Source organism: Staurois parvus, unplaced genomic scaffold (assembly GCF_062004578.1).
Source record: "Staurois parvus isolate SC_StPar_1 unplaced genomic scaffold, SC_StPar_1.0 ptg000548l, whole genome shotgun sequence".
Lineage (NCBI taxonomy): Eukaryota > Metazoa > Chordata > Amphibia > Anura > Ranidae > Staurois > Staurois parvus.
Genome location: NW_028318344.1, coordinates 4,843,724 through 4,857,853, shown reverse-complemented (window position 1 = coordinate 4,857,853; position 14,130 = coordinate 4,843,724). Strand labels below are relative to the sequence as shown.

Sequence of the window (14,130 nt, the reverse complement as noted above, 5' to 3'; positions counted from 1 at the left end):
GGCTGTAAATGAGTCATTCTTCCCAATGACCCAACACTGTAACAGTGCATTCACCCCAATGATCAAACACTGAAACAGTGTATTCTTCCCAATGACCTTTACTCTTTACTAACAATGACCCCTAATGTAACAGCGTTTCCTCACTGACCACCTAGGTAAGAGGGCCTGTCTTCACTGACCAACAGTATAAAAGCTGCACTTTATAAATTACTATAATTTGTACTGCCTACTTTCATTTTCCAGCCATTATTATTATTATTATTATTATTATTATTATAATTTGTGCCTTGTTATTACTGAAAACAATTCTGTCATACAGAGCAGGAGGGTGTTAGAAAATGATCCATTCTGAGTGTCAGATATGCTAGGTAGGCCACATTTTTATTCTTTATCTAATATTATGTTTAAAACTTGCCAAGCATGATAATGTTCCTTAAGCTGTAGATATCATGTTTGCTTGGGGTTCTCCAAGACCTGAAGATTATTTATAGAGTTCCACCATGGTAGAAAAGCTGAGAATGGCTGTTTTAGACCATTGTGAGCAGAGAAATACAAGATAGATGTAAGTTCCATCAAAGCTTTGTGACAAAAGTATTTAGAGGAAAAGTTTTCTGCAATGTAAAGCTGAATTTTTACAATGCCCTGTTCCCAGCCAGAATATTCCTTTGAAGCACCATAGTCTGACTTCTATTCTTTCTTCCACCACAGACTCATTCGGCCTCCAGAGTAGTGTATGATGCCTTTCCCCACTCAGTATAAACAAGGTTCAGGTACAGAGAGTCTAAATTCTCAAGCTGTTAGTGGTGGTGGTGTCTGGTTCATAGGTACAGTTGTTGTTTTTTTATGTTGTTGTTATTTTGCATGATTATATTTCATCTGTATATCAACACCTGGACAATATCAATTTAGAATTGCTTTGTAGCTTGAAAGTGAACCTCCACTTTACTATGGTTCAAACAGCATACAGCACAGTGCTGGTAAGTGGGGTGTCCATGGATGATTTCCTCACTGCTTGCTTTCTTGACAAGTCACCTTACAGCTTGCACTAGGTAAGGATATCAGATATTGAATTTCAGTGCTTAGTCAATAAAGGTCAAGGTCAATATTCAGTATGTGTCTTGTGGGCAAATACTGCAGGAACCAGCAAACCTTGGGGCCTTACAAGAGTACTTAATTCACCATTTTGGTTCATGGATAGGGATTTTAGCACAGATGTTAACACATCACTATTGCAATACCTTGGTTTTACAAGGTAATTATTGATTGGAAAAGAGTAGGGCATGGATAAAGAGGTTAAGCGCCAGGTTATGTTTAAGAATTCAGTCAATTTAACATTTATCTTAAATTCTGACCTCACTCAGGAGCCATTCATATAAACACAACACCAAAGGAGAGTTCCTAAATTAAATAAAACAATTTATTTACTCCCCATCTTCCATATCAGTTGTGACAAGGTACCACTGTATTCCTTCAGCAATCCACAAATCTCTCTTAGAGATCCTTTCCTAATTCCTCCAACAGTGTAAATTTCCTTCCCATCACAACAGTCCCGGCATACTTTTGCATGGTACCTCTGGTCTTCAGCCACTTTCCACATGTAGGTCCACATTCCAAGTTTTGGTTCCAACTCTGGCAGTATGTACAGTACCACAATGATTCTGTACCTTGAGCCTAAGTTTGGATCCCAACATTGGATGCTCAAACACTCCTTGATTTCTCTCTGGAGATCCAAATATTTAAAAAAAACAACAAAAGTATGACTTAGAAACTTCAAAAACAAATCTATTATTTTTTTCCTGACCAGTTCATTCTAGTGTCTATGGTCAGCTAAACGCAAGAGCTAAAGGTTGTTGGCGACTGGAAGGTTCCAAGTCCAAGGAAGTCATACTTATCCTTTTTCCAGTATTAGGGTTTAGAGTTGCATATTATTCAAAAAACACTAAGCATTTTATTCAATGGCTAGGTTTAAAGGAACTGAGATTTTTCCTACAGTTCTTGTTCAGTCAGCCAAATAAACCTATAGATGTTCAAACAGCAGATAGGAGGAAAATAGAATACAAATGAATACTCTTTACAGAAAGTAATACAAATATATAACCGTTAATAAGGAGTACCCATTGTGCTTTGGTTTTGCTGCCTTCCTGGGCCCCAGAGCAGCTGTCCCAACTGCACTCTCTCTGTTTCACATTTGTTTCTTGTACTGTCATATGAAAGCGAAATGAGGACTTCCAGGAAATAGACTATGCAAAATCTGCAAGGAGGACTGGACTGGGGATAGAAGGGCATTTGCCCACTTGGCTAATAGTAATAAGACAATTTGAGCTGATGGCTTTTAGTGGAGATTCTTCACCATTAAAACATTGACAAGAGCATGACCCACAGTCAATGACACATGCTGTAAGTATATAAAACTACCCACCCCTTTAAGATCTCATGTCTGGCAGAAGGAAGTCTTGCCAACTTCAACCAGTGCCTACTTCTTTTGGATCTCTCAGATGTTATATGACTGAATGCTGAAAGATACAAATGAAGATGTAAAATGTATATCACAATAAACTAAGACCTTTAGGAACGCTCATTGTCCACCATGCTCACCAATAATGAGGTACCCTGGCACACTTTGTTTGTTGCACTTTTTTAACTTACAGAAATTGCTGTAACTATGAAATAGATAGTTGGTTGTTCTTGCTTTCCCAATTCAAAGATTCCCAGTCCTCTCCTTGAAATATGGGACTGAATAACAGCTTCTCCAATTCGAAGAATCCCAGTCCTCTCCCTGAAATATGGGACTGAATACTACCTTATATCCAAATAGACACATACATACATCTCAGCATACACCCACATTCACAGGTGCAAAAATTAAAACAAAATGCAGTGGAGTAGAAAGTAACAGCCTAATGCAGGCCATAGACGGTTTGTTTATCGGCCGAATTGTCAGCCAAAAAACGAAACATCGGTCGTTCTGTTGCCACCAATGATTACGAAAATTGGCCATTTTTCGTAAATTTTCCAGCATTACCGATAAAAGAAATGAGGAGGAACCGCAAAAATCGGCTGATGACATTGCCCCACTAACGGTGCGAATAACGACCGATTATTCTTTCGGACTAAAATTCGGCTGATAAATGAACCATCTATGGCCTGCATAAGAGGCACCTATGGTCAACACTTATATAAAAGAAAAAAGCTGTCATTCCTATTTTTTAGGCAACGTCTTTGAGTCTGCTGCTTTATACTACTCAAAGTGGTTCTAAAGGCTGAGGGTTTTTTAAATAGTTACATAGTTAGTCTGGTAGGAAAAAAATCCATCTAGTTCCACCAATAAAAAGCAAAAAATGTATACAATCCTATATACACAATCCTATACCCACAGTTAATCCAGAGGAAGGCACAAAACCAATACAAATAATGATCCAATATGCTCCAGCAGGGGAAAAAAAATTATTCCTGATCCCCCAAGAGGCAATTGGACATTCCCTGAATCAGACAATAATGGAGGGTGGAATGGGGATAGATGGGGGGAAGGGTTATTCCAGGTGACAAGAAGGTTCCCATGTTACAAAAAACCATTGGAATTGATAGTACTATATTTGTACTGCTAAAAAAGATATGCAAAACCTTAATGCATTCTACAATAGTAATTTGTCTAGACAAAAATCTTCAGTTTGCCATGCATTAGTTTAATTTTTGTTTTACTACTTTGTATATCTACTTGATTTTTTATATTATATTTTAAGAAATAACATGCATGTGTTTTATTATATGTGAAAAAAGTACAAAAATATGTACAAAATACACTTTTCAGTTTTTTTTAATAGTTGGCTCTGTTGCATATATTTACACAATATTTCTCATATTTATGTGAATTATGGGGTCCCAAATCTGTGTAACTTTAAGTATAAATAAAACTAGTATGTATATGATGTATAAAAGAGGGTGAAGATTTTACATTTCATAGTATTATTTTATTTTCATATAATGCAAATGACTCTAGTTCATGGAAGATTAAAATGTCTTAATAAAATACATCCCCGGCATCTTATGTACATATGATTTACAGCTTCATTTCAGTTTGCTTTGCAGAGGACCTTTACATGGTGATGCTGGAATGACAAAATGGTATTTTACCAGAGAACATCAGGAATACTCCTTCTTTTTAAGTATTAGTATAGGTTTTCTAATACAAGAGCCATATGTATTCTTACTTTCATCTTGGTGTGCTTTGCATATTTTTGCCAGATCTGTGTAGCAATCCACTGTGGAACTTTGCCTCTGTACAGCAGTTTCCTGTAATAGAGACTCATCATTGCTGTTTGTCCTTTTGCAGGGTGACTGGTCTTGTTTCCACCCCCTTGTATAGCTTTTTGCAGATAGGTTGTAGTGGATGTAGCCTGTTGGGTCCCTCCCACAGCTCTACTCTCTGCACAGGCTATGTGCAGTGCAGTGATGAAGTCACTGGTACTTTTATAAGGTAATACTTAAGTTTCCTAAGGTATCTAGTGCACACAAAGTTGATGTATATCCTTTGTGCTTACTAAAGAATATACAATATTTCAATGAAAGTTTTGTTTCCAGAACTCAGCTGTAAAGCCCAACTCCAGCCCATTTTTTTGTTTAGGACAAATACGTTCTCTATTAGGTGTTTACATGTAGTTTGTGTTTCTTTTGCTTATTTCTTGCCCTAGGGTCACTTCACCCTGATCCTAGCTCCCTCTCAACACACATTATATAGGCATGGTTCACTGTTTTTATTATTAGAAAACCCAGTTTGAAAAATGCCATGCGGCCGTCATCAGAGTGCATGTAGACAATAAACAGCTGTAAAGTGGTTGCAGGACATCAGCATTACTTAGATACTACAAAGTCTAGAAAATAAATTAGAAAATATTAGAGTTAAAAAAAGGGTAGTTGTTTATGATACACAGTGCTTTAGCAAACTAAATGTCACTCTGTTTGAGCTTACATCTACCTTAACAGCATCGTTCTAGTTGTGTATATATTTGCACTTACATCTTATGCTGACATTTAGGGTTTCAAAGATTTTCTTTTTTTTAATGCAGAGACTATCCGCAGTGCAACCCCATTTCCTATGGTTAGCCTTTTTCTTGTGTTTACGGCCTTTGTCATCAGCAACATTGGGCATATCCGACCACAGAGGACCATACTAGCATTTGTTTCTGGAATTTTCTTCATACTTTCTGGTAAGTTCCTAAACTTGGCTCAAGTAACAGGTACTCTTTATAGCCCATCTGCTCTGCTGCTAACACTTACCTTCCCCACACTCCTCTGAAGCCCACTTTCCAGTTGGAGCCCTTGCAAATACCAAGTATTGGTAAGCATGTATTCTTCTCCACCTACACGAGTACTGTAACATTGGGGAGGATGGAAGGTCCCCCATGATTCAGAAATTACTGAATTTTCACACAAAACAACACTGAGCTCACACAAGGCTGTAGATGGTGAAGAGTTGATAGCAGAGGAGGTAAGCTATAGCAAGAACCAGAATGGGAAAAGTGATATGTCCATATTAAAAAGTATTTTGATAAAAAATAAATCACCTCCTTTAAAAGAAATGTATTGTGCTTAAAATATCAACATAAAAGTGATATTTCAGTCATAGGTGGAGTCTGCTGAACTGAATTTCTTGTTGGCATCTTGTATATCCTAGAGTCAATAGCTGCAAGATCTCCCTGCAATAATTCTCAATCTGTTATCTCCAGATTTGAAGTTTTGTGTGTTTCCTACCACCTTAAGAAAAGAAAAAGACAAATATGGGGAATACACCTGTAACGGAACCGGACCCAGATTGCACTAGGGTATTTCCATTAGACTCCCGCTTCCCTGTCCGAACACAGATCCACGGACACCACCGCTGGCCATACAAGATGAGACAGCACCAGGCTTGTACTAAAACAGGAGATATACTGCTTTATTTTAACATAGATACAAGATATATACACAGAGCGGGTAAATACGCACCCAGACAGGAAACACATCAGCAGGCCGTCCCATCAGGGGGAAGGGCTGCCGGAAACATGACATCCCATAATAGTTTTCTCCCAAGCAAGACACACAATAGAACAATGGGATGCACCACATGGCAGTGAACAATGAACAACCCCCACACCAATACACAAACATTACATCCCATAATAGTTTGCTCCCAAGCAAGACACACAACAGAACAATGGGATGCAGCCACATGGCAGAGAACAATGAACAACCCCCACACCAATATTAGAACGTTTCACCCTGTACCCCTAACAGGCACAGGGTGACTTACACCTAATAGGAATATGGGGAGCTGAGACAGGTGTCCCCCCACCTCTCCAAAGGGGGCTGTGTTCCATGGGCCCCCCACCCAAAATCACTCCCGTCACAACACCCCTGTATTTTGGCCAACTTTGCAAAACTGAAAGTGCAGTGTGCTGTGATCAATATTTTTTTTTCTAAACCCAGGAGACAGTTAAAAAAGAAACAATAATTTAAGTAGAGGCTTTCATCATCATTTTCCTCACAATCTAAATGAAAAAGTTTGTATGGAGTTTTCCTTTACCCAAAAGCCTAATTATTGTTGTAATTTTTGAGTTTGGACATTTTCTGGAACATCTGCCAGTGTATGCATTTTCATTATCCCCAGTAGCAGGGAGGAATCTATAGTTTCTGCCCTACAAGGCCAAAGGCTTTGAGCCACTTACCCCAGTCAACTGACTAAACTCACAGTAGCAAGATCTGCTGGTGCTAGAGTGGCTAGAATAGTCAGTTTTTGAACTCTGCATCAATACACAATGGAACCAATGATTGGAAGAGTACATTACATTGTCATCCTTCTCTGCTAGCAATTCTGTTCTAGTTTTATGGACAAACTGTAATTACATACTACACTATTGCACCAACGAAGATACACAAACTGTTCAAGGACAACAACAATAAGGACCTGGTGTTATTGCTAGAACAGGATGTGTGCTAGCCCTAGTTCACACCAAATGTGGATTTGAAATTGCGCTACTTCAGCTGAAGTAGCACGATTTCAAAGCCGCTGGTCAGTGCAATTTCATGTGTGGCTTGCCGATATCTGTGTGACTTCATGCACAGATGTCAATTTAAGTTGCACATGAAATTGCCAAAAATAGTGCAGGAACCTTTTTCAAAATCAGTGCAAGTCAGAGTCTCATTGATTTGAACAGTTCATTAGGCACAAATAGAGTGCGTCTTGTCATGTGATAAACTTGCTATTGATAATCATCAAAGTGGTTTTGTAGACAGCTTTGTGCCTTCCTTGAGTCCTGCCATTTTAGGCAACAATCTATTCAGAAATTAGTAGGCAAATAGCTCACTTTCTGCATATATTGGTAAAGTGTCAGACATTGTGTAGTCGTCTAATATTAACCACTTGAGCTCCAGAGGATTTACCCCCCTTAATGACCAGGCCTCTTTTTGCTACTCGGCGCTGCACTAATTCAACTGATAATTGCGCGGTCATGCAATGCTGCACCCAAACAAAATTTACGTCCTTTTTTTCATACAAATAGAGCTTTCTTTGGGTGTACTTTGATCACCTGTGCGCTTTTTATTTTTCACGCTATAAACAAAAAAAGACCAAACATTTTGAAGAAAAACAATATTTTTTACTTTCAGCTATAACAAATATATAGTAAACTCAAAGTTGGTTATAAATTTAGGCCAAAATGTATTCTGCTACATGTTTTTGGTAAAACAAATCCCAATAAGTGTATGTTGATTGCTTTGTGTGGAAGTTATAGCGTCTACAAACTACGGTATAAATACTGCAATTTACGCCATTTTTCTGCTATACAGCGCTGTGCTAGTATAATTAGGACAATTGCGCGGTCATGCAATATGGTACATAAATGAAATTTACATCCTTTTTTTCCCCACAAATTGAGCTTTCTTTCGGTGGTATTTGATCACCTGTGCGGTTTTAATTTTTTGCGCTATAAAAAAAAGGCTGACAATTTTGAGGAAAAAAAAACAATATTTTGGACTTTTTGCTATAAAACATGTCCAGTAAAAAAAAATGCAAAAATCAAATTTAGTCATAAATTTCTGCCAAAATGCATTCTGCGACATGTCTTTGCTAAAAAAAAAAACCCAATACGTGTAAATTAATTGGTTTACGTGAAAGTTATAGCGTTTACAAATGGCGGGAAAGATACTGGGATTTTTAGTTTTTTTTTATACTAATAATGGCGGCGATCAGCGAATTATGGCGGCGATCGGGGACTTATGGCAGCGACCAGCGACTTACGGCGGGACTGCGGGACTGCGGCGGACATTCTGACATTGGGGGGTACTGACTTGGGGTCACTGACATCCCCAAAAACACTAATACAGTGATCAGTGCAAAAAAAAAAAACACTGACACTGTACTAATGGCAATGGGAAGGAAGGGGTTAACTTTATTTTGCAGGGAAGGGTTATAGGAGTGAGGGGAGTGTTTTACTAGGGGGCGGGGGTGTGTACTGGATGGGACAAGGCTGATCGAGAAAGAGAAACTGTTCTTTCTCGATCAGCTCATCCTCGAGCTGACAGGGAAGTGACAGACAGCACAGCTAGTGCAGCTGTGCTGTCTGTCACTGTTTGCCGCCCGGCGACTCACATCTGCGGCGGTGATCGGCGGGACAGATAGGGCGGCGGCGCGCCTCGCGCGCGCCCCCTATTTGTTTACAAAACACACGTTTTAAAACGTGGTTTTGCCTGCGAGTGCCGCCCTGCCGCCGAATATCTATAGTGGCTGGGCGGCAAGTGGTTAACTTATAGACAAGTTAGGATCAGTAAAACATGACAATCTTTTGTTGTTGATCCTAACAGATGGATGTTGCCTCCAGTCCAAAAGTTTATATGCTTACAGTCTCCAGCAATGGAAATAAGGTCCTAAGAAAAACCTACAGATAACCTCAGAAGAAATACAGGCTGCTCTTAAGGAGCACAATATGACAATACTACAAAAATGAGCTGCATTGTCGAATTGCCAGAAAGAAGCCTTTACTGCACCAATGCCACAAAAAGCCTGGTTACAATATGCCTGACAACACCATGACACGGCTCACTGAGCTTTTTCGTAGCATTGGTACAGTAAAGTCTTTTTTCTGTCAACTCAACCATGCAGCTTCTTTTTGTTTAACCATTAGCCGCTCGGCCTATAGCCGTTTGGCAGCGGCAAAAATGCATCAGCTTTCCGGGTGCACGCCATTTGGCGTGCTCCCGCACATGTGCAGTTCGCGCGGTTGCAGAGCCGCGCAGCGGCGCGATCTGTCACCGGCCGAGTACCTCAGACACGGCCAATGACAAATCTGAGTACCGGCCCCCATTGCCAGTACCATGTGACCTGCTGTGACCAATCACAGCAGGTCACATGACAGTTGTATACAATGGATGGCTTCATTCATGCCATCCATTGTATACTAGTGCCTAGCTGTGAATGGTCACAGCTAATCACATGCACATGTCATGTGATTAGCTGTGGCCAAATCACAGCTAAGCACAAAAAACAAAAAAACAAAAAAAAAACTGAATGAATCGATTTCATTCAGGTAAATGCTTGCTTATAGCAAAGTAATTATTTGCTTAAAAAAAAAAAAAAAAAATACTGATCACTTCCCCAAAGTAGTACAATGTTACTATGGTAACATTGTACTACTTTGGTCATAGTAAAATATGAAAAAATCTTAAAAAAAATAAAAAAAAGTAATAAAAAATTAAAAACAATAAAAAAATTAAAAATATATATATATATATATATATATATATATATATTTTTTTTTTTTTTTTCATACTGTCACCAGTCAGTGTCCCTGTTCACCGCCATGCCAGTTATATGATGACGCTGTACTGCACTGGTGACAGTATGTAAAAAAAAATAGTGAAAATAATTTTTTTAATTTTTTCATTTTCCGAAAAATTATGACAAAAAAATACAACTTCAAAAAACTCGCCATTCCTCTTATGAAGTACGTCGGACTGTCTACTCTGCAAAAAGGGGTCATTTGGGGGATATCTGTACTGTTCTGACATTCTTGGACCTCAAAAAATTAGATTGGCTGTCAGTACTTCAGGATTGATCAATTTTCAGATCTATACCATAGTTTGTGAACTCTATAACTTTCCTACAAACTAAATAATACATCCTAATTTGGGTTATTTTCACCAAAGACATGTAGCAGAATACATCTTGGCCTAAATTTATGAAGAACAATTATTTATTTGTAAACTTTTATAACAGAAACAAAGAAAATGTGTTTTTTTTTTCAAAATTTTTGGTCTTCTTTTGTTAATTTAGCAAAAAACAAAAACCCCAGCGATGATTAAATACCACCAAAAGAAAGCTCTAGTTGTGTGAAGAAAACGATAAAATTTTAGTTTGGGTACAATGTTGTATGACCGCGCAATTGTCATTCAAAATGTGAGAGCGCTGAAACGTGAAAAATTGCCTGGGCAGGAAGGTGTAAAATTGCCCGGTATTGAAATGGTTAAGTATCATCATATTTTGCTCCTTGAAACAGCCACACCATCTTTTTCCAGAGCCTGTATTTCTCCTGATGTTACCTGTGGGGTTTTCATTGTATCCCAAACAAGTCTTCTGGCAGTTGTGGCTGCAGTCTTTCTTGGTCTACCTGACCTTGGCTTGATATCAAGAGATCCCTGAACATTCCATTTCTTAATAAGTAGTTGAACAGTACTGACTGGCATATTCTAGATTTTGAATATCTTTTTATATCCTTTTCCATCTTTATAAAGCTCCATTGCCTTGTATCAGTATCTTGCCTGCTCAGTGCATCCACATGAGAGCTAACAAGCTCATTGACCTTTTTATACACAAACACTAATTGCAATTTAAAAAGTCACAGATGTGGGAAATTAACGTTTAATTGCCATTTTAACCCGTGTTTGTCATCTTGCGCATCTGTACCAAGGCCAAACATTCCTGGGTGTGTAAACTTTTGATCAGGGCTATTTGGGTGACGTCTTTTATCATTATGATTTAAAAAGGAGCCAAAAAACTATGTGATAATAAATAGCTTAATATGATCACTATCCCTAAATAAAAGACAGTTTTTTGGCATGATCAGTCATTTTCAATATAAATGCCAAAATGTCACCATTTCTGCCAGGGTATGCATACTTTTGAGCACAACTGTATATATATACTTTTGAGCACAACTGTATATACTGTGTGTATATATATATATATATATATATATAATATACATACATACAGTATACACACTACTTTGCCAAAAGTATTGGGACACCCCTCCAAATCATTGGATTCAGGTATTCCAGTCACCTCCATGACCACAGGTGTGTAAAAACAAGCACCTAGGTATGCAGACTGCTTCTACAAACATTTGTGAAAGAATGGGTTGCTCTCAGGAGCTCAGTGAATTCAAGCGTGGTACTGTGAGAGATTGCTACATGTGCAGGAAGTCCATCTGTGAAATTTCCTTGCTATTAAATATTCCACAGTCAACTGTTAGTGGTATCATAACAAAATGGAAGCAACTGTAAACAACAACAACTCAGGCACACAGTGGTAGGCCACATAAAATGACAGAGCGGGGTCAGCGCATGCTGAAGCTCACAGTCCGCAGGAGTCGCCAACTGTCTGCAGAGTCAATAGCTAAAGACCTCTAAACTTCATGTGGCCTTCAGATTAGCACAACAATAGTGTGTAGAAAGCTTCATGAAATGGGTTTCCATGGCCGAGCAGCTGCATCCACGCCAAATATCACCAAGTGCAATTCAAAGCGTAAAATGCAGTGGCGTAAAGCACGCTGACACTGGACTCTAGCGCAGTGGAGATGTGATCTCTGGAGTGAGGAGTCATGCTTCTCTGTCTTGTAATCCGATGATTGTGTCTGGGTTTGAAGGTTGCCAGGAGAATGGTACTTGCTGACTGCATTATACCAAGTGTAAAATGTGGTGGAGGGGGGATTATAATGTGGGGTTGTTTTTCAGGGGTCGGGCTTGGCGCCCCTAGTTCCAGTGAAGAGAACTCTTAAAGAGTCAGCATACCAAGACATTTTGGACAATTTCATGCTCTCAACTTCGTGGGAACAGTTTGGGGATGGCACCTTCCTGTTCCAACATGACTGCGCACCAGTGCACAAAGCAAGGTCCATAAAGACATGGATGATCTAGTTTGGGAACTTGACTGAGATGACCTCAGCCCAATAGAACACCTTTAGGATGAATAAGAGTAGAGACTGCAAGCCAGGCCTTCTCATCCAACATCAGTGCCTGATCTCACAAATGTGTTTCTAGAAGAATGGTCAAATATTCCCATAGACACACTCCTAAACCTTGTGGATAGCCTTTCTATAAGAGTTGAAGCTGTTATATGTTAAAGTTCATGTGCGTGTAAAGGCAGGCGTCCCAATACTTTTGGAAATATAGTTTATATATAAACCTTCTATTCCAAAATTCACATGCAGTAATCCTGTAATAAATATTAAACAATTCATACAACAGATCTGAAGTGCCAAAATAGTGCAGTAAATAAATTACCTTCGTAAGAAAATCTCAGTAACTTAGTAAATAAAAATATGTGAAAAGTAACAAAACCATTAAGTAAATCCATGAATAGGTTAAATAATTTTATCCAAAAACAATCCCCATCTCAGTTCATATACTCTATGAAATGAGTATTCATTATCAGAAGAAACTTCCCACTGTGATTCTTATTACAACTCAGGACCTCCCCCTACCTCAAGCCACCTTCACACATGTATAAGAAACAGTAGTGTGCTCACCCTCATACATGACCTCTAAGAGCTTTAAGAGGGCTACATCACATATACTGGAATACCATTGTATCAAAAGAATGATTGACGCCTCTTGCAGCTTGCAGAATAGCTCCTTTCCTCTTGTTATCTGCCTCAGACCTGGAACCTTTGTCACTGTGTCTAGGTGATTTCTGCATATGTTCCTCAGTAAAGAGAGATCTATGCTCTCCACAAAAACAAGTTTTATTAAGAATCATAAAAAGGAACTCACATAAAAACAATAAGTTTTTAAATAAAAAGCAGTCCTGTTCATATCCAATCCCAGGGGTTTCATCTCCCAAACACACCAATCCCTAACAGCATGTACAACTCTCTTCCATTCAGCAGCATAATACCGGTATTAATTGCTACAGATTGACTTGTTGCATCTCACTGGACTTCATCATAAGCTATGAGGGGAGAGTGCATCACACGCATTGTTTTTCAAATTTTTAGTTAAGTTGTGCCAGTGTAACACATATTGGTGCTGGCAAGCTCTCAGAGAATATTTGTTTCAGATTAATGAAGGGTTTGCTGCATGGTGATATTGTTATACAGTATATAAATGTGCAATATTGTGGTTGCAGTTATAGTTGTCAATGAATGAAGAATAATGAAATCTTATAATTAATTTGTGTTTTGATTATCTTACAGGCCTTTCCCTAATTGTAGGCTTGGTTTTATATATCTCAAGTATTAATGATGAAGTCATGAACCGGCCCAGCAGCTCTGAACAGTACTTCCACTACCGATATGGCTGGTCCTTTGCTTTTGCAGCCTCATCGTTTCTCCTTAAAGAGGTTTGTGAAATTTTTTTTCACTAAACTTTAAATTTTTATAAGCATGCTTTTTCCAAGGGCTGTAATTTCTGGTAGCCCTGCAATCTAAATATCTGAATTTTATGTAAATGCTCTATTGACTTTCTTCTCCATCACTACCATTGCTACAGAAAAAATGTTGGGCTCAACATGTCTCACAAAAAGTGTTCTAAAAGCAAGCTGGACACCAGGAAGAGAGTGGAGAGGGACATGACCCTTCCAGGATCATACAGGGATTTAAAGCGGAGTTCCAGTTGAATTAAAAAAAATTAAAATTAGCAGCTAAAATAACTGTAGCTGCTAACTTTTAAAATACAGACACTTACTTACCAGTCCCTCAGTCCAGCGGTGTCCTCACTACGGTTGGTTTCACTGGCTGTCTTCTCTCCCCGGCACCGGCATCTTCAGTGTGGGCACCCTGCTGTGACAGCCTGTGGCTTCACAGTCAGGTGCCCACTGTGCATGAGCGAGTAGCTCTGCGCTTTGTGAATGGTCCTGTAGTCTTCTGGAACCTCTGGGACCTG

At 38.9% G+C, this 14,130-nt stretch overlaps 1 protein-coding gene across 2 annotated transcripts in view; it reads left to right on the top strand.

Annotated features, from left to right (window-relative positions):
- Positions 1 to 14,130, top strand: part of CACNG7 (calcium voltage-gated channel auxiliary subunit gamma 7) — a 151,050-nt gene that overhangs the window by 120,259 nt on the left and 16,661 nt on the right. For both annotated transcript variants that reach the window (XM_089690974.1, XM_089690975.1), the window contains exons 4-5: positions 5,064 to 5,204; positions 13,443 to 13,588. In XM_089690974.1, coding sequence (XP_089547100.1) covers positions 5,064 to 5,204; positions 13,443 to 13,588 — 287 coding nt within the window. The remainder of the gene's footprint in view (positions 1 to 5,063; positions 5,205 to 13,442; positions 13,589 to 14,130) is intronic.